Source organism: Myodes glareolus, chromosome 2 (assembly GCF_982192425.1).
Source record: "Myodes glareolus chromosome 2, mMyoGla1.1, whole genome shotgun sequence".
Taxonomy (NCBI): domain Eukaryota; kingdom Metazoa; phylum Chordata; class Mammalia; order Rodentia; family Cricetidae; genus Myodes; species Myodes glareolus.
In genome coordinates this window covers 55922751-55943546 of record NC_142027.1, presented here as the reverse complement: position 1 = coordinate 55943546, position 20796 = coordinate 55922751, and the positions used below count along the sequence as shown (strand labels likewise).

General features: G+C 34.6%; 1 protein-coding gene and 1 non-coding gene across 4 annotated transcripts in view; both read left to right on the top strand.

Moving 5' to 3' along the window:
• Dzip3 (DAZ interacting zinc finger protein 3) overlaps positions 1–20346 on the top strand; it is an 82084-nt gene extending 61738 nt beyond the window's left edge. For all 3 annotated transcript variants that reach the window (XM_048454325.3, XM_048454321.3, XM_085685552.2), the window contains 12 exons: positions 685–780; positions 2063–2190; positions 2503–2571; positions 7379–7475; positions 8844–8947; positions 10345–10432; positions 11813–11914; positions 15354–15479; positions 17404–17543; positions 18788–18908; positions 19343–19468; positions 19556–20346. In XM_048454325.3, coding sequence (XP_048310282.1) covers positions 685–780; positions 2063–2190; positions 2503–2571; positions 7379–7475; positions 8844–8947; positions 10345–10432; positions 11813–11914; positions 15354–15479; positions 17404–17543; positions 18788–18908; positions 19343–19468; positions 19556–19669 — 1311 coding nt within the window. In that variant the 3' untranslated portion in view covers positions 19670–20346. The remainder of the gene's footprint in view (positions 1–684; positions 781–2062; positions 2191–2502; positions 2572–7378; positions 7476–8843; positions 8948–10344; positions 10433–11812; positions 11915–15353; positions 15480–17403; positions 17544–18787; positions 18909–19342; positions 19469–19555) is intronic.
• On the top strand, positions 1115–1224 carry LOC125413244 (U6 spliceosomal RNA). The gene has a single exon (XR_007235904.3). It is a non-coding gene; the product is annotated as a U6 spliceosomal RNA (small nuclear RNA).
• Positions 20347–20796: the final 450 nt, after the last annotated feature.

Sequence of the window (20796 nt, the reverse complement as noted above, 5' to 3'; positions counted from 1 at the left end):
AGAAAATATATATATACTAGACTATATATATATATATATATATATATATATATATATATTAACTAAATTGATACAACTTTGGCTATTGCGCTGGAATTTAAATATGGGTCCATTAATGTTAGCTCAGTAATCCAGAAGAAATCTAAATGAGAATGAAAATGTCACATATTTGCAGAAAATGTTTATTCACTTATTTAAAAATTATTGAACAACTTGCAAGGTGTGATAACTGTGCTATAATGAAGTCCTAATGTATACTGTTTATAATATAGAAGAGAAGTTGAACATTAAAATAAGTTGGTGCATTGCTGTAATTTAGAATAGCCAGTTGGTATTGCCTGAGTTAGAATTCAGGCTCCTCCATTTACTATCTGCAAACATAGGTACGTTACTTAATCCTTTTAGTACCTTAAGATGAAAATAAAAAGTACCTCATCATACGATTTCTATAAAAATACGAGCATTACAAAAACTTCAGTAGCAAGCATGAGTGTCACTCAGCAGTAGCTGGAACTTACAGCTATTGTACAGTTGTATTATTTAATGAGTGCTGTTCGGGAAGTAAACCGTTTTGGGGAACTGTTAGATGGAAACTATATACATGAGAAACCCTGCAAGTAGAAAATGTTAGTGTTTTTTTTTTTTTTGATAGGAAAATAAATATGATTGTTCTGTTTGCTTAAGGGCTCATCTGGAAAGGAAAGTACAGACTGCAAAGAAACTGAAAAGGAAAGACTTGCTCATCAGCACCAGCTTTATAAATTGCAGTATGAGTGTGAAGTGAGTACTTTTGTCATTAAACCTAAGGGAAGTAATAAATATTTCAAATGTTTAAATTCAATGACATTGTTTTAAAAACTCAATGAAATGAACCTTCATTCATTATTGATAGGTGTGCAAATTAATACAACCATTGTGGAAATCAATGTGTCGATTTTCTCAAAGATAAAAGTAGAACTACGGTATGACCCATCCTCCATATATACTCAAAGCAGTCTAGACCCTACCATAGATATTTGTACCCCCCATGTTTCTTAATGGTTTTTGCAGGTTCATTCACTATAGCAAAGAACTGAAATCAGTCTTCTCTATCAGTAGATGAATGAAAATTTGGGTGATGGTAGCTTCAGTAGCACATATACTGAAATTGGAATGTCATAGAAAATGTCAGCATGGCCTTTGTGCAAGGATGGCACACAAATTCATGAAGTATTCCATATTTTGTCTAACTCTGGTGTGGTTTTGTTTTATTATATTTTATTATTACCCCTGAGAAGACTGTTTTCTAATGTGTTATAGAAAGGGAGTAGATCAAGAAAAGGAGGGGATGGGGGGAAGAACTGGGAGGAGTAGAGGGTGGGGAAGCCATAATCAGGATATACTATGAGAAAAAGAATTATTTTCAATAAAAGGCGAAAAAAGAAAACTTGATGCATATATGTGTGTGAGAGTATGTACATACACATATATGAATACAATTTAACTCTAAAGAAAAATGAAGTTTAAAAAATCTACAGGAAAATGGATGGACTTCTATGTATGATATTAATTGAGATCACGCAGTCTCAGAAAAAAAGTGCATACTCATTCTCATATGTATAACCTAGTCAATAATATATACATATATAATTATTATATATAAATATATATATAAACAAGTGTGCGTGTAGGTACAGCATAATGTAAAGAGAATACAAAAAATTGAAGAAGGGGATGAGGAAAGGTTAAATATGCATAAATAGATAAGTTATGAAAAATAACATAAAGTTGTTCTTTTACCATAGGTTTTTTGTTGTGGATAAATGCATGAAATATTTGATACTGAAAATGAAATATTTAATGTGAGCTTCATAGTTCCCATTCTAATGACAATGCTAATCATATATAATAAGTTCATTACATTGTATAGACTTTTAATCTGGTTACTTTGGGTATGCAATGTTTTGATTTATTTGCAAATATTTTTATAATAAAGTTCATTTAAAATATAACTCAATGTGGATTTTGTCCTTTCAACTTTTTGATGACTTGAATGCTGGAAACAATATTTTTTATTCAACAGGATTACAAAAGACAACTGAAAACAGTGACATTCAGGTGGCAGGAAAATCAAATGCAGATCAAAAAGAAAGAAAAAATTATTGTATCTCTTAACCAACAAGTGGCTTTTGGAATCAATAAAGTGTCCAAGTAAGTCAAACTTTTAATAAAAGTGAAAATTCTAAATTTGCCTCTTTTAGTCTTAATCTCTCTGCAGCCACTAGATGGCAGTGTGACTGCACAGTAAGAATTACAGAGGCCTTATGTGCTTTTCTGGAGAAGTCAGAATAAGAAGATAGAGAGATGAATTTCAAATAGACGAGGTATAGAAGTTAATTTGCTGTTTTCAAGGCTAAGATTTGTGATTTATATAAGACATGCTCAGTCCATTTCTCAGCTAGAGCTTTTCTGTGTTAATGTGTAACTTCTAATGTTTTATGATTTACTTCTTTATATGTTTAGATTACAGCGCCAAATCTATGCTAAAGATGATGAAATTAAGAGCCTTAAAGATGAACTTTCCATGAAAAGGTACAGCATTTCCTTTTGTTGACACTCCCTTTCTGAAACTGCATTTTACTCAACATTTTAGCTGGAGTAACCAATAATTTATTATCCAGACATCTCTTTTGCACATGAGATTGAGTAGTATCAGCAGCTGCATTGGGTTATTCGGTATAAATAGAAAGAGGTGTAGACAAATTGGAAGGTATATTTATCGTAACTCTGACTGAAGAAAACTGAGAACAGTTCAGTCAGCAGTGTTGCAATCTCACAGCAAATTACACCAGAAACTGGAATTTCTTCTGTTAATACTGCTAGGTGCAAATTTTACCAAGATTCACTAATTCATATAGCATAAAATTCACCTGGCTGTGGTTCGCTAGATTTTTAATACATTCTTTGAAGTACATAACCATCACTACTGTCTCATTTCAGAACATTTTTGTAATCTCTAAAACTATGTACTCTTTTAATGTAGTGTTACCCCTCCGTATTCCTTTAGTTTCTGATAAACACTAATTTACTTTGTGTCATTTGGATTTGCGTATTCTGATCATCTCATATAAATGCAGTTATATATGTGGCTTCTTGTACCTAACTTCTTTGGTTTTGCATACTGACTGGTTTTAAATCCCTCTAAGTTTTATCTTCTTAAGTAAACTGTTATTCAGACTTTTGACCTATTTTAAAATTTGGAATTTTTTTTACTCCTGAATGCTATTATGAGGTTTTTTTTTATGTAATAAGAAGAGCATGTTATTGATTCTAACGTTGGGGTGGCAAAAGAGCCACAACCAAAGTAGCCTACAAACTCCTTTTTTGTTTTCTTTTATTTTTAACCAATAAATAAATAAGTACTTATTTATTTATTAAAAATTTCCACCTTCTCCCATTTCCCTCCCACTCCCCCTCCTCCCTCCGTCTCCAGTCTTAAGAGAAGTCAAGAGTGCCCTGCCCTGTGGGAAGTTCAAGGCCCTCCCCGCTTCATCCAGGTCTAGGAAGGTGTACATCCAAACAAACTAGGCTCCCAAAAAGTCAGTACATGCAGTAGAATCAAAACCCAGTGCCATTATCATTGGTTTCTCAGTCAGCCCTCATTGTCAGCAGCATTCAGAGAGTCCGGTCTGATCACATGCTCGTTCAGTCCCAGTCCAGCTGGCCTTGGTGAGCTCCCATTAGATCAGTCCCACTGTCTCCAAGGGTGGGCAGATCCCTCGCGGTCCTGACTTCCTTGCTCATGTTCTCCCTCCTGTTCTTCATCTGGACTTTGGGAACTCAGTCCAGTACTCCAATGTGGGTCTCTGTCTCTATCTCTATCCATCGCCAGATGAAGGTTCTATGGTGATATGCAAGATATTCATGAGTGTGGCTATAGGATAGGGCCAGTTCAAGCGCCCTTTCCTCTGGTACCCAAGGACCTAGCTGGGGACATCCCCTTGAACACCTGGGAATCCCTCTAGAGCCAAGTCTCTTGCCAACCCTAAAATCTCTCCCTTAATTAAGGTATCTTCTTCCCTTCTGCCATATCCACCCTTCCTCCATCCCAACCATCCCATTCTCCCAAGTTCTCCCCAATCCTCCCCTTCTCCCTTCTCTCTCCCCATTTCCCCTTCCCTCCACCCCACCCCACCCCTGTCCTCCCAACTTTTGCCCGGCAATCTTGTCTACTTTCAATATCCAGGAGGATAAATATATGTTTTTCTTTGGGTTCACCTTCTTATTTAGCTTCTCTAGGATCACGAACTATAGGCTCAATGTCCGTTGTTTATGGCTAGAATCCACTAATGAGTGAGTACATACCATATTCATTTTTGGGTCTGGGTTATTTCACTCAGTAAAGTGTTTTCTATTTCCATACATTTCCATGCAAAATTCAAGATGTCATTGTTTTTTACCCCTGAGTACTACTCTAATGTGTATATATTCCATACTTTCTTTATCCATTCTTCCATTGAGAGGCATCTAGGTTGTTTCCAGGTTCTGGCTATTACAAATAATGCTGCTGTGAACATAGTTGAACAAATGCTTTTGTAGTATGATTGGGCATCTCTGGGTATATTCCCAAGAGTGGAATTCCTGGATCCTGAGGTAGGTTGACTCCCAGTTTCCTGAGAAACCACCAAACTGATTTCCAAAGTGGTTGCACAAGTTTGTATTCCCACCAGCAATGAATGAGTGTTCCCCTCACTCCATATCATCTCCAGCATATGTTATCATTGCTGCTTTTGATTTTAGCTATTCTGACAGGTGTAAGATGAGCTATGAGTTCTTTGCATGTTTTAGTGCAAGTAGGATTTTTGCTGTGCCTCTTGAATGCTAGGGAAGTGCTCTAGCAATAAGTTTTCACCAGCCCTGTACACAATTTTGATCTGCTGTATTTTTATGTGTTCTGTAAGTTGTTTTTCTATTTGTCTGATGTCTTTAAAGCACAACTTTTTTATTTTGATGAAATGTACTTTTTATTTTAGGCAATTTTATACAATATTTATTGCCATAATAGTTAATGTGTGTGCTGAGGTAATGTATCTGCTTAAATATATTATGATATTTTTCTCCATAGTAAACGCCATCCTTAATGATATATATTTGTCATGTTCCCTATCAACAGTTTTTTTTAAGTTTTTAAGCATCTGAGTGCATTTCTCTTAACAAAACATTGAAAGATGGTTTCTGTGATGTTCCTTATTATAAAGTTACACTTTCAGTTTTTCTTGTTAAAGGCAAAATTTAGTTTGTAGGCTGTGTAATTCTGAGATTTCAGCATAGGAAGCTCAAAAGGGATGGAGGAAAAAAGAGAAAGAATCCTCAGAGGTTCCACAGTCTGTAATCACCTATCCAGTATGGTTCTCTTCTTATAATCCAACCCATGGAATTCAGTTTCATTCTAACGTAAGAAATCCAAATACCAAATTAACTAGTAAACTTTTATTGAAGTGACCTCCTTATTACAAGGGTAAGGATTTACATGGCTGCCGTTGTTGATGCAAGAGCAGGCACTGTTAAATAAAATTTATTAACAATAGCTAACATTTAGTATGCAATATTAAACATGGAATGTTTGTGTGTATTTTCTGAATTACATTCAGAGGAATTTTTTTGTTTTTGTTTTTGTTTTATTCGAGACAGGGTTTCTCTGTGGTTTTGGAGCATGTCCTGGAACTAGCTCTTGTAGACCAGGCTGGTCTTGAACTCACAAAGATCCGCCTGTCTCTGCCTCCCGAGTGCTGGGATTAAAGGCGTGCGCCACCACCGCCCGGCTCAGAGGAATTTTTTTATGGTGATAGAACTTTGTCCATTTTCACATGTGTAGAAGCTAAATATAGAGAACTAAGCATCTCGCGCCACGTGTTCCTCCACTATTACACACTATTGACTGTAGTTACTAACAGCAGACACTGATTGCTCCAAGTTGAAATGACACCCAGTTTCTTATCTAATAAGAGCTTGCTGCCTTCTTGCAGGTCTTCTTCATCTTCTCATTTTGCTCTAGCATCATAGTATGTATGATGTAGAGCTATCTCAAAGCATAATTTAAAATAAAGTATTATTCCCATGCATGACGGCTCCATCCTTATTAACCATATCACTTCCCAAAGTTCTGTGTCCAACCCATTAGAAAAAAAGTACTGCCTCCTCTAAAAATTCTTTGGGGTTTGTTGTGTGACAAAATTTTCCTGGGAAGATGCAGCACACATATCTACTCACCCCAGATAGGGAATACATGACAAAGTACAGAGACTACCAAAGTCAAGCTTGATGAACCAGATGAGTTTTATTGGAGTTTCTTATAGGATTGTGAGTTTGGAGTTACGTATAGGAGCAGAAATGTCTCAAAGACAGCTGCATCACAAAGGCCCATCTCTGCATAGGTGACAGGTCAGAAAATTGGAAACCTGGATCACACTGCACAGCCTGTGCCATCTCATTGGTTGGTTAGTGTCCTTTCCAGGTGTCTCAGTAGGTCTAAACCTTTTCCAGGTAGCTGGTTGGTTTCAGAGTCATTTTGCAACTTGGCTGTGCTCTTCTGAGAGGGACTCTTTGCTTTTATTACTTACTTTGGTAAGGAGGGGCCTAGTTAATCTGGTCAGTTTCAGGGACTTCCTGAAGCTGTTTCAAATTGTTTATACCTCATTGTTTAAGTGGTTTTTCTGCAAGATGGAATGTTTAAATCTTGGAGGAAACTTACACAACAGGTTTGAAGATTTCAACTAATGAATTGTGTATCAAGGAGAATTCAGAAGTTCAATCCATTGTCTTTGTCTAAGGTTTTATATTTAATAGGTTATGGAGGTAAGATTCATTTTTTTTTTTTTTTATTTTTTTTTTATAGTAAATTTTATTAAATTATAAAAGTTTCCAATTCCGCCCCCCCTCCCAACACCCTCCCACTCCCCCCACTCCCCCCCTCCTTCCCCTCCGTCCCCCAGGGCAGTCAGGGTTTCCTGCCCTGTGCTGGCCGGGGTCTTTCTGAAAAGCCATTGACTATGACACTGGGACCTGTTTCCTCTGCATATGCTGGATTTTGGGGATCCAGTCTGTTTGGATGCTAGCCTTCCTGGACCTGGAGGGAGGGGGAGGGAGCTGGTAAGATTCATTTTAAGATTATAGATTTAGAATTTAGTCATTGCCTCTGTACTAAGGACCTTAAAACTTCTTTACTTTTGGTTGTAAAGAATATAAGTTTTAAACAATGTCTTCTCTTGTATTTCTATGCTTTGTATACTTTTCTAAGAAAACATTCCCTTCTTGTGATAGTTTTATAATCTTCCTTCTGAATATAATGGAAAGTATTGTCATTGTAATGTTGCTAATTTTTAATAATCATTCATTTCAGATCTCAGTGGGAAATGGAGAAACATAATCTGGAAAGCACAGTTAAAGCATATTTAAACAAACTGAATGCAGAAACTAATAGAGCGTTAACAGCTGAGGTAAAAGGAAAATGGGAATGAAAGAGGGAGGATAGGATTTCTTTAGTATAATTAAAGGTTGAAAAAAATTAGATTGAATAAACAGAGATAAAATACCTGTTTTTCATTCAGAAAAATACAGCTTTAAACTCCTCATACCCTTTTGTCTCACTGGCATGTGAGTACTTGAATATTTCTAATTTTATGTCTTTTCCTTCACTGAGTCCAAGAAATCAAATACTTACAGTTAGAGACTAATTCTCATGAAGCTAGGTCAGTCAGTAAGTCATACGTGTAAGAATAACATTTCACCATTGCTATAATACCATTTTCTCTGCTATGTCCCATACAAATCTTCCAAAAATACATAAATATCATAATAAGCACCAATGTCAAAAGCCAGTTTATTTTCCATAATCCTTGAAAGTCACCTAATACTGTTAAAGTTAGCTTATAATAACACAGCTAGGGTCTCAGAAGAAATAAGAGTACATGTAATTTTTATTTATAGCTAATGAAACTTGCTCTATAGTAAGATTCATATTATTTGAAGAGCTTGCTGACATCAGAAAGCATTACAAACCCTGCCACTTGTCATTGGTAGGCTCTGTTCCCTGGTAGTGTTCTTGCGAGAACAACCAAGGAATGATAATCCAAGCACACCATGGACACAGTCCTGCAGCCTTACCCTCACAAAGGAAAAAAAGGCCTTACCATTTGGCTTTTTTCCTCTTTGTTCTTCAGAGCTTTAGTTAAAAGTGTCTGTGTGCTTGTATTACTAATCTTAGGAAACACTTTCTAACATGCTGTCTAAGAGTATTCACTTTGTTAATTATGGAGTGATTTGCAACTTTAGACTAAATAATTGCACATTAATGATGTTGAAAGTCTTCCTGCTGTGGGACAGATATTGGACCAGAAGCTTTGTAAGGACCATTGGGACAGTGCCTTTTCTGTAGTCTGATTATTTCTGTACTTCTGTAGCCCTGTATCATGAACATATAAACAGCAGAATTTTTTGGAGTATTCTCTAACTTTGCTACCTATTAGAATTAACTTAGTGAGAATTTTAAAAATCCTAATGTCTTTGCTATCCCTATTATCAATTAAGTTAATATTTCTGGGACCAAAGCACCACTTTTAAAGTTTTCAAGACTAGTCCAGTATATGGAAAAAATTTGAAAAGTAGTATTCTTAGGTTCTTACTGAGCCAGTAACTATTGAATAAAATAACTTCAATTGCAGAGTTGCCATGATCAGAAAACATTTATGATGTTTCTTGTCAGGACACTGCAGTATTTCTGGGAGAGACTGAAAAATAATTTTGGTTTTCTTAAGATGACTAAGAAGATGCTTACTTCAGTTTCTTTCTCTTTCAAAAATCTGTAGGTATATTTCTTACAGTGTCGTAGAGATTTTGGTTTACTGCACCTCGAGCAGACGGAAAAGGAGTGCCTCAATCAACTCGCCAGGGTGACCCATATGGCAGCAAGGTAACTTTCTCTTCTTAATTCACTATGACCTCAGAGAGGGACAGATGTCTCCAGAGTTGATGGATTTTACTTATGTGTTCAGCCATTGAAGTAATTCCAAGCTCTTGGGTTTGTTTCCTTATTCTTGATGCATTGTGCTTCATTTCCTGAATTACTGAGAAGTACTGAATTCAGCGGCAGCTTCCTCCCAAGTGGGTGGCATGCATGCAGACCAGATGTGTACAAGACAGATTCTAATTGGAAAACTGTTTTATAATTGTTTTCTACTAATGCTTGATTTTTTTAAAGTGCTTTTGTAATATGTTTATGAAAAATTGGTAATAACACCTAATGTTACATGATAAATGATAATTACTACTTTGCTGTATGAATTTTCAGATATTAAAATGAACCTCATGAAATTTTACTTAAATTTATAATCCTACAGGGTATACCTTTAAAATTTAATGAGTTAATTATCTCAGAGATCAAAACATTATTTTATAAAAATCATTTTTTAAATTACCATTATTTTTTAATACTGATGTGTAGAAAAGCTGAGAAGGTATGTATGATTGTGAGTGATCGGTCTTGGCTTGCCAGAAGGAGAAAGAACATTGTACAAATTAGAGTCTTGTGAAGCTCTTTTTTTTGTCTGAGCTTAGTATTGACTTGTTTTGCTTTTGTATATTGTTGGGCTCATGATATAGATGAGGTGATGCTGCTATAGATAGCCCTTTTGGATATCCACAAGAAATTTCTTCTAGAAACTATATGCACTAAAGCTTTCTGAGTTTTTCCTTCCTTAACTATTTATAGGACATATACCAATAAACAGTTGCTATACGCGTATACATATTTTGCACTTCATCGGGGCAGTGATATCATTCTTCCTCACAGGAAAGTGCTTATTGGTTTTGTTTGTATCTCTGTGTGTGATTGTTTTTATAATTGTCATCTCAGAAACACTTTAATTTTCTAGTTTACGTTAGAGCTAGATGGATCAATTCTGGCTCTGTGATAGCAGGGTTAGCATGAAGATGATCCAAAACCTTTCTCCAAGATGGGACTCCTTCTCAAGATTGCAACTGCCTTATCTACTAAGATAGCTTTCCTGTTTGGAATTCCCTGCTTTCCTGGTACATTGGAGATACATTGGGTATCAGCAAGATAGGAAAGAAAAATGGTATTCTGGAAGCTTGTGTTATTATCTTCCCTTAGAACAGGTGTTTATATTGCCGGTTTCTCTGTTTAATAACAAGCCTTTCCTTGTTTCTTTAACCTTTGAGGTAATAGCTAGTATTGAATAATTTTCTTTTGTATTATTGACATAAATACTAGAGAACACTTTTGAAATTTTTGGAAACCTAAATGTTATTTATAAAGAAAGCTTCACTGTGTCTCCTTTTCTATATTAGCAATCTAGAATCCCTTCAGTTAAAGGCTGCCGTGGATAGCTGGAATGCCATTGTGGCAGATGTTAGAAACAAGATTGCGTACCTCAGGGTGAGTGCTGAAGTATACTTACATGCAGGAAGAACGTCTAACCCTAAAAGCAAATATTTAAGAAACCTTAAAACATTTTTTAACCTCAGCAAACTTTATGTTCTTTGTTTGTAATTGTTTTTATATAGTTAGTATTAGATATATGTGTGACTTTAGACCCTTATTCCAGGAAAAGATAACTCAAAAGTTTTTCCTTACCTAGCTTTCTCAGAATTTCAAAGCCAAACAAAATTAAAGTCCAGATTCACTCCAAACAAAATTAAATATCCCAATCAGCTATAGAATTAAGTGAAATGTTGAATAGAGCAATATTCGTTTTTAGTATTAACATTTTATATAATTGTTCTATAATGTGAAATCTTAATTACTGATTTAATTGAATTGAAACTGTGAAAAAGCTATTTTAAGTGACTATTTATAGACATGGTCCTCAGATCTTTATTTGTAATGTTAACTTTTTTTTTTTCTTTTGGCATCCACACTACATACATCTATAAATGAAGCAGTGGTGGTCAGTTACAAAGAGCTGCCTCAAAACACTATGGACTTGTCCACTTTTCAAATGATTGTTTTAATCACTTCTCTCTGGGATCATTGTTCCTTTGTCTTTAGTGGTACTTAGAAGTACTTTTAGGAGTATTTAAAATATTATCCTCAGAAGCCTATTTCTTACATGGAAATCACTACATTTAAAAAAGGTTTTCTTGTCCAGTTCTTATGGGTTATTTCCTAAACCAAACAAAGAAAACTTTGTTGGGAATAATGCCAAAAAATATTGAAAACATTAAAATTTCTCCAAGTAAACTCACTCCTCTTCTCTCTCTTCCTCTCCTTTCTTTTCTCCCTCTCTCTTTTCTGTCCTCCCCTTTCCTACTCCCAAACTCCAAGAGAACAAAACATTTATAGAATTGGAACAAGCAAGAGCTGTAGTATTTTTGGATAGATAAAATTATGAATATATAATTATATAACATTTTCCTTTTACTTTAAAAAATGAACATTGACAATATATTCTGTTCTTTGTTAAAATGTGTTTATTTTCTTATTAGCCCTTGTGTTTCTTATAGGTATTAAAGTCTTTTGATTCTATACTCTCTTTGAATCAGTGGTTTCTATTGGAAACTGGAAACATTGGAAAAACAGAGGAGTCACAATAAGCAACTGAATCATGTCACTGTATTTTATCAATAAACCACTGAAACACCGCTATTTAAATGTGGGCATAGAAGCCTATAGAATTATTTTTCTGTCAGAAATTGTTATATTTTTCTGTTAGTGGGTTGAGAACTACTAGTTTATGTTGGATTATTCAAATCAAACACTGCTATATGCTGTTTCTATAAAGTCGGTGGTGGCCTAAAATGTGTTTTTCTCTCTCAGACACAGTACAATGAACAAATCAATAAGGTGAAACAAGGGTTTGCCTTGAGTACCTTGCCTCCAGTCCAACTTCCCCCACCACCACCAAGTCCTGAGATACTGGTAAGATTCCTGGCATTTTGGAAAGTTACTGTCTTCAATTTGATAAGTGATAAGGTGTAAAATACAGAATATACCGTATGTTTGGTGGGTACGCAAATGGAATTAAGTTCATGTTTTAAATACCAGTTGCTACTGTTGGCCAATCCATGCTGATACAGTTTGACTGAGACCAGTTCAGTCTGGCATTTAATCAGGCATATGAAGTCTAAAAGTGCTGTTTTCATCCTCTAGGACTTACATACATTGTGAGAGATAGCTCATGAGTGTTCAGAATTCTCATTTCTCTTATGTTTGTACTATATAGCTAAAACATTACCTAGAAAGCTTACTAGAGGGTCAGTCCACTCTCCTTGTACCTTATACTTTCTTTAACTTTTCTAATCTGTGTTTTTGACAGTAAGGGCAGTTTTTCCTTTCACCACTACTCCACCTATTAAGAGCCATTAGGTTTAACTGGAAGTACTGATCTGTGTACTTTAGAGAATAGAGTACATTAATCTGAGAAATAGTTTCCATGAACTTTTAAGTTATTATTTGTTGATACTTTTTTATTTTGAATATAAGTCTGGATATATAAAGTAAAGAAAGGTAAAATACTTAGGGTCAGGTGACTTTTGGTACTGGCATTCATGCTCTGCAAACTTTATTACTACTCACTATTGAGTATGGTAAGGACCACTTATTAGCTAGAATGTAACACACGTAGTCTGTTGTCCAATTCTCAGTAGAGCCCTGTTTCCATCTAAACTTCATTATTGTGCTCCATTGCTGTTCACATTATTATAAGCATTCTGGTCTTCTGAATGCTCACTAAAATGACCCATTAAGCTCTGCTTACAGCATTCTAGAGTTTTTCTTGTCAAATATTTACCAATTCTTTCCACAACCAGTTACAAAATCCAATAAACCATATGATCAGATTTAGTCATTAGTGAGACCCTACTACTGAATTCTAGTGTTCTGTTTTTGGTTTATAGTCACTATGATGAAGTATCTAACAAAGCAACAAGGGAAGAAGAACATCTTTTGGGCCAGTGTCAGAGGGATCTAGTTGGCAAGAAGATTGTGGCATGGAAGAGCAGTTAACTTCATGATGTGCTAGGAAGCAGAAGAAGGGGAAAGTCCATAATTATTCTCAGAGAATTATTGTCGAATTGGCAGTAGAGGTTCTCAAACTGACCTCAATACAGACTCAGTACCCACCACTTACTCATCATTTTAAAACTTAACAAAAACTTGAAAGTTATTTATAATTTCTATATAGTTACATATATATGTTATATTCATGTGTAACTTGATTTTACATAATAAATATATGTAAAAATTAAGGAAAATTGAAATCCAGCTTCAACATTATTAACAGTTGACAGTCTTGTTTTATATCATCTCCTTCTCCCTGGACTACTATAAAGCAAACTCTGGGAATCATATAATTTCATCCATTTCTACTTTGATATATATAATAAAAGATAAGGAAGTCTTACTAGGTATAATCAAAACATCATTATCTTAAATAATAAAACTATAAATTATTGATTACATTAATATTTAGTATCTAGTTAGAATTTTAATTTTAATTGTTTCAAAATACCTTTTTTTACCTATAAGACATACAGTGTCTGTTCCCTAGTGATTAAGAATCAAGTGTCAACCTGTCTGTCCAGTATAAAGTTCACCGTTAACTTTTCTCTTTGTTTAAGATCATAACTTAGAGCACTGTTAATATTCTTTTCCTACTTTAGCAAATTATTATTGTGTTTCCAATTTATGATCATGTTAGACCTAGCACACTGCAAAAGTTCCCTAAACCTGTCTCCTTCTATACTCAAACAAACAAACCAAAGTTTCTCTCCAACTAACAATTGCCAAGATCCCTTTGGAAATACAAGCACACCCTAAGGGAACTCTGTGATAGAGTATCCGTTGTTATGAGCCCTACTTATTCTTCTATTGTCTTTAACGCTAAAGTCCTGTTTCCATCAAATGGCACCTCCCTTACAAATATATTTTCTGTGGGTAATTTTGAGGGTTTTTAAATGAAATTATTGAGTATTATTTCTCAACATGTATAGCATTCACTGAGACCTTTGAGATTTAAAGGTATTATATCTTTGTACATTCATATTATACCTTTGAGCTTCTTATATTATTAGATCCGAGTGTGGATCTTTTTTTCCCACTTTATTTTTTTTTAAAAAAGAAAACTATCTTTTTTCATTTTACATACCAATCCCAGTTCGCACTCCTTCCTTTTCTCCCATTCCCTCCACCTTTCACTCCACCCTACCCACCATGAACTCTTCAGGAGAGGGTAAGGCACATTGCTTTGGGGGAAGGTTCAAGGCCCTCCCCCCACTATATCCAGGCTGAGCAAGGTATCCATCCAGACAGAATTGGTTCCAAAAAGTCAGTCCAAACATCAGGGATAAATCCTGGTGCCACTACCAGTGGCCCTGCAGCCTGCCCCAGCCATTCAACTGTCACCCACATTCAGCATGTCTAGCTTTGTCCTATGCTGGTTCCTTCCCTGTCTAGCCGGAGTGGTTGAGCTCCCATTAGCTCAGGTAAACTGTTTCAGTGGGTGTCCCCATCATGGTCTTTACTCATGTTCTCACCCCTCCCACTTTTCAGCTGGACTTTGGAAGCTCAGCCAAGTGCTCTGCTGTGGGCCTGTTTCCATCAGTTGCTGGATGGAGGTTCTGTGGAGACATTTAAGATAGTTATCAATATGTCTATAGGGCAAGGCCAGTTCGGGTACCCTCTCTATTGCTTAGGGTCTTAGCTGGAGTCATCTTTGTGGATTCCTGGGAATTTCTCTAGTGCCAGATTTCTTGCTAGCCCCATAATGGCTCCCTCAATCAAAATATCTCTTTTCTTTCTCTCCGTCTGTGTCCTTCCCCCATCGTGTCTATTCTGTTCCCTCAAGTTTTCTCCCCTAACCCTTCTCTGCTGCTCCTCCCCTTTCACCTACTCTTCTCTCCCCACCCCCATGCTCCCAGTTTTGTCAGGAGATCTTGTCTATTTCCCATTCCCAGGGGGATCTTTATATGTTTCTCTTAGGGTTCATCTTGTTACGTAGCTTCTGCGGGTGAATCTTAAAGATCACTTCATCTAAGCCTCCTATTTTATAGTCTAAGAATTTGTCATCCAAAGTTATCCAACCAGGTACAGAGAAGGTCATGATAAACTCTTAATTCTCTATCCTTTTTATTATTATTCTTTCTATTCTTTTTCCTTTGTTTTTTTCAAATTCTCAGATTTAAATAGGATTCTGATATACACATTGCTTCCAATATACTTTGTATCTGAATTTCAAATTAGTGTTTTACCCCTACATTGTTTTGACTTTAAAGCATTGTCCATACCAAAAAAAAAACAAGCAAAATTGTATATATGTGCAGAGTTTTATTTTATTTTATTTTTTCTTTTTATATGTTAGATACAGCAGTTCTTAGGAAGACCCCTTGTAAAGGAATCTTTCTTTAGACCCATACTTACTGTTCCTCAAATGCCTGCAGTTTGCCCTGGAGTTATCTCTGCAGCTGTACAACCTAGACCACCCCTGGTAAGTGGCTTTCCTAATGAAATAATATTAACTAGTTCTTTATAACTATGTGATGGGATTCCTGAATAAAAAATTTTGTCTTCATTTTTCTGTTAGGATAATTTGGTAATGCTGGTAATGATGATAATTAAAAGATGAATGAATGGATACCTGTTTTACATAACATTACCTTGGTTTTGAAATACAAAATTTGTATTTTATACTATCAAGTCCTTGGAATTGCAGTTTTACTTCTGTAACAAATAAAACTGTGAGATAGATTGGCATTTTTATTTTTGACATAGCTATTATGTAGAAAAGCAAAGAGAACAAATCACAGTGAACCATGAAGCTCCTAAGCTTACATACACACCCAGAGTGTTTCCACTCTATCTGTAACCAATAAAATGAATAGCATCAGCTTGGAACAAAAACTCTAAAGTTTTCAATCTTCCTAATTGTAGCTAGACAGATAAGTTTTATACAAACCAGAAAAGAGAATAAAGACATTTAGAATGGCTAGAATTATTTTTTGTTGTCTTGACTAAACTTTAAGGAAAACAAAAAGAACAACAACAGCAGCAAATTCCAGAAAGAATAATGTCAGATATAATTAGTGAAAAAATTTTCTATTCCTGACTTTCTCATAAAGGAAGTCAGGCACTTGTGTGTGTGTGTGTGTGTGTGTGTGTGTGTGTGTGTTTATGTATGTCTTTTGTATTTCCACATATGAATATATATAGTAGTATATAGTTCTTGTATCTTGCTCTCAATATTTTTGAAATATGTAGTTAGATGGATTCATTTATGTCTATGCCAACTGTCTACTTCTATCTTCATGTGTATAAAGTACCACACATTTTGTCACTATGTTAACTGTCGTGCTTACGCAGTTTGCTTGCTGTTATTCTGTAATGACCAGAGTAGAGTTCTATTGAAAACATTGAAATCTCTTAGCCTCCTAATAAGATTATCTTCAGGTTCCTGGTGGAAGCTAGGGACTGAGGCAGATCATGTTAGATGCCAACTACTGCTAGTTGTTGCTTACTTTTCATTGTGACCCATAGAGGTTTCAATAAATGTTGTTATGGTTTGATTGCTTTAGTAACCCAATTAGTGCTCTAAAAATTTCCTTGATGATATTAATTCACGTAATGTTTCTAAGGACTTTCATAAAATAAACACAAAAAATGGTGTTGGTGTCATTGGTCAATTTGATATATTGTACTTTACACACTGTCGTTGTCTGTGATATTTTTGAGCCTTTTAGCAAAACCACTTCTATTACTATTATCATCTTTATGTAGAACTTAAAATTTTATCTTTGTTATTTTTCTAGTAATAAAATTATATTTAATAGTTGGAAAAATATAGATCATAGAGAAATATAAATCGTTGAAAGTAAAATTATCTTGCTGAATCCCTAGTAAAAATAACCATTTTAGATTATTATATAACTTACAAATGCTTTAGTGTGTTCATATGCATGCAGTTATTAAGCATTTTAATATTAAAGGAGGCATACCATAAATTTTATGCTATAAACTAATTTTCAAAAAGCCTAAATATATTTCATGGGTATCTCTTATACCCAGACATATACATCCATTTGTAAAAACTTGATTCATTTGCTATAATTTTTTTTATTTAATCCCATGTTGGCATATTTTATGTTTTCAGTTTTCCACTATTATTTCTTAAAAATTCAACAACACACTCTGTTTCTATATTTGTTGGTAATTACAGGGCAAACAGCCTGATTTTAAAATAGGTAACAACAAGTTAGAAATACTGTATTTGTTGAGGAAAAAAAAGCTCTAAGTAGAGAATGTTGATATCAATATGACTCTTCATTCTGCTTTTCTTCTGAGTCATCAAAGTATTATGTTGGCATGTGGTGTTACCTACTAACTGAAGCTGATGGTTATATCTCCGCCCTTTACAGATGCCTGGTATAACCTGGGCTATGCCAACACCTATAGCTGATACTGTGTCACCCAGTGCAAGCCTGTGCAGTGAACCTCTTATGATAAACTGGGAGAGGATTACAGACAGACTGAGAATGGCATTTCCACAGCAAACAAGGTACTTCCACTTTTCCTTAGTGGTTACACTGGGCTTTTGGGTTTTTTTTTTACAGTTTTCATAGCCTTAATTGTAGAAATAAAACATTTAACATACACCCATAAGTAAAACTATTTTTTTTACCATGGTCTTAGTAAAATAAAATTGACTAAGAAAGCATAATGCTCAACAACAGAAATGCTAGGTAAACTTTATTTTTTAATAGTCTTAAGGAATGAGAAGATAAGTGCTTAAATTTATGTTTGCTCATTTGCTGGAAGTAGTAGCTATAAACTTACCCAATTTGAATGCCTCCAGCTATAATAATTGCTGTAACAAAAAGTCATCAAAGTAAAATTTTCAATTAATTGTATGCTGAGCCCAATGTCATCAGGTTTCAATTTATTTTTGTTTACTTTATTGAGATTCCTATGATTTATTTGTGAATGGACACAGTTCAGTATAAGAAATCACGATTTTTCTGGCTTTCATTGACTGACTTTAGCAGAAGAAAAGTTAATTCTAAAATCTCTGCTCTTGTATGTGTGGAAATAAGTCTAATTTTATTTTGTATTTTTATTTGAAAGTATCATATCCTGTTATCTAATTAGGGTATAGTTTTAATAAGTTTCATAATTATAAATAGAAAAATAGAATTATATAGTTATAAGTAATTATAAAATGAATAAATCATAAACCCAAAGAAAGAAAAATCTTCCTATTATAATTATAGGTGGCAGTGGAGGATTAAAAAGACAAATACTGATTAAAATAATTAGAAGTTAATTATTTTATCATGCAATGAATGTATCTTTTGTTTTCTTTACTTTTTTATTTAATCTTTATTTTTTCTCTGAGTTTTATGAAGGTAAAACATTTAATTACTAAAAAACAGAAAATACTAGCAAAAGTTCGTATTAAATAGTTATTTTTAAAATAGTTACTAAAAAGGAATTCTTTAGTCCTGAATGAAATTTGAGATATAAAGTTCTCAATATGTAAATGAATCAACTCAGTTTTCACATAGTACTTTCATAAACATAGTTAACTTTCACTGGTAAACACATTAAATATAGCTTTTAGACACAATTAGTAGTTTTTATTATGGTTTCAAATATATGCAGGTAACAGTTTTTAGATTCAAAACTACTGAGTTGAGTCTCTCTGCTGACTGTCGCATGAGCAAGATTTTCAATCTCACCTTTGAGGGCACATCCTCAGAGCAGCAGGGAACACCAGCCTTTTTTATTCTTCCTCTCTTCCAGGAAGGAGCTTACAGATTTCTTACAACAGCTCAAGGATTCTCATGGGAAGTCCGTATCTCGACTTACATTTGATGAAATTGTTTATAAGATTGCTCAAATGATTGAGCCCAAGAAATCTGAGGTAAACCAAACAAGCCAATAACAGCAACTAACTTAAATTTTCTTTTCTTTTTTCTGTAATAGTGCCATAACATGTTTAGAGAGTCAAGAATCAATAACTTAATCATAGGACATTATTCATTAACAGTAAATAATCCTACATATTCAATGACATGGGATTGTTTTAGATCAGAGTAGAATAAAACTGATCCCCTTTGAATTTTCTAAAGACTGCTTTGAACAATTCTGAATGTAAGTTTCTTTTTTTTATTTTTTTGCAAAGATTTATTTTATTTAATGCTTTATGTAACTCTAACAAATGTTACCAACACTTTATTTCAAGATTTATCATGAATATTGTTTATCCTTTTGGTAATTTTTGCTACAATCTATTTTATTCAATCTGTCAGTTGATACTGTTTTAAGATAATTTTTAAAAATAAACATTATTTTTAGAGTGAAAGAAAATCTGTGCCAGATGATAATAGTACATCACCCAGCCACACTTCATCGCAGCCTAGTGCTCCCCAGACCCCCAAGTCACCGCAAGGTTCTACCACATGGGAAGGAGACAAGGACTTGGTGAGACAGATCTTGTTCACTATAAACACATTTAGATCTGAGAGGGGAAAACAGAGCCTAAATTTTATCATATCTATTTTTGGCTAGGATAATGAAGAGGAAGAAGAGGAGCCCTGTGTAATCTGTCATGAAAATTTGTCTCCAGAAAACCTCTCTGTTTTACCTTGTGCTCACAAATTACACTCTCAGGTAAACATTTAAGCTGTCCTGTTAATATTTTAGCATTAGTCAGCTAAGCAAGCTTACTGCCTTGCTTACAAGGTGTATTAGCATCCAGTGTCATTTCACAGCCCCACCGGCCATCACTGCTCTTCATTCTCTGAGTGCCATACAGAAACGTTTACATCTCTCATTGTGTGCAGTCATGGCTGTACTACTGTTGTCAGGAGTACAACCTGGAGATTTAAATGGTATACAGTGTACAGTTCCCTTGAACAGAACTAGGAGAAACATTAATTAATAAAGCAATTGAGTGACAGGACTCATAGCAGAAGTCATGCTTTAATCCTTCCTGGCTATAAATTCTACAGTGTCTCTTGTCCATATGTAATAATGGCCCCTCTCATTTTAAAGCTGGCTTGTCTTAGTAATCTAACCTCTTGTGTTTATGTCTGAAGGTTCTGAGACTTGGATTAATGTTAGAAAAATGTGAGGCCAACATATCTTTTGTGTTCTTGCTATCTATATGGATTAACTCCTGGTGATGCTGCTGTGTAACTGGTACTGATTACAATGTATGACCCAAATCCTCTGGGGGAAAATGTGATTCAACAAGAGAAAAGATAATCTTAGACAAGTGTTTTTCTCGGGGAAGAGAACAATTGCCTGATTTTTCCAACCATGTTTCAAAGATAAAATATGTGGTACCTGATACAAAATTATGTGTGTTGTCTGCTTTGATCTGAAGAGGTTTGAAAAAATTGTTAATCCCATAAAGTCTTCAAAATGACACTTAGCCACCCAATTTTTCCATTTTGAAATTTTAATGTGTGAATATTTTACAATAAGAATATTTGTCAAAACTTACTTGCCATTGCCCAGTGAAAAGGAAATATATAATTCAGTTTACTCTTCAAGGTTAGTTATTAGACCTCAAATATAGTCCCTACACTTTTAATCCTGTTGTCTGATTTGCCTCTCCTTTATTCAGACATCAAAAACACCTAGTTTTAGAGTTAATACTTACCAAAACATAATAAATACTTCACAGTTCAGGATTATTGTTTCCCTGCAGAAAACAATCTGAAGAGACTGTTGATCCATGGGGCTGCTTTAGAGCCCCATCAAGGAATTGGTAATTTTCATATGCCTAGTTGTTATTTGTTTAG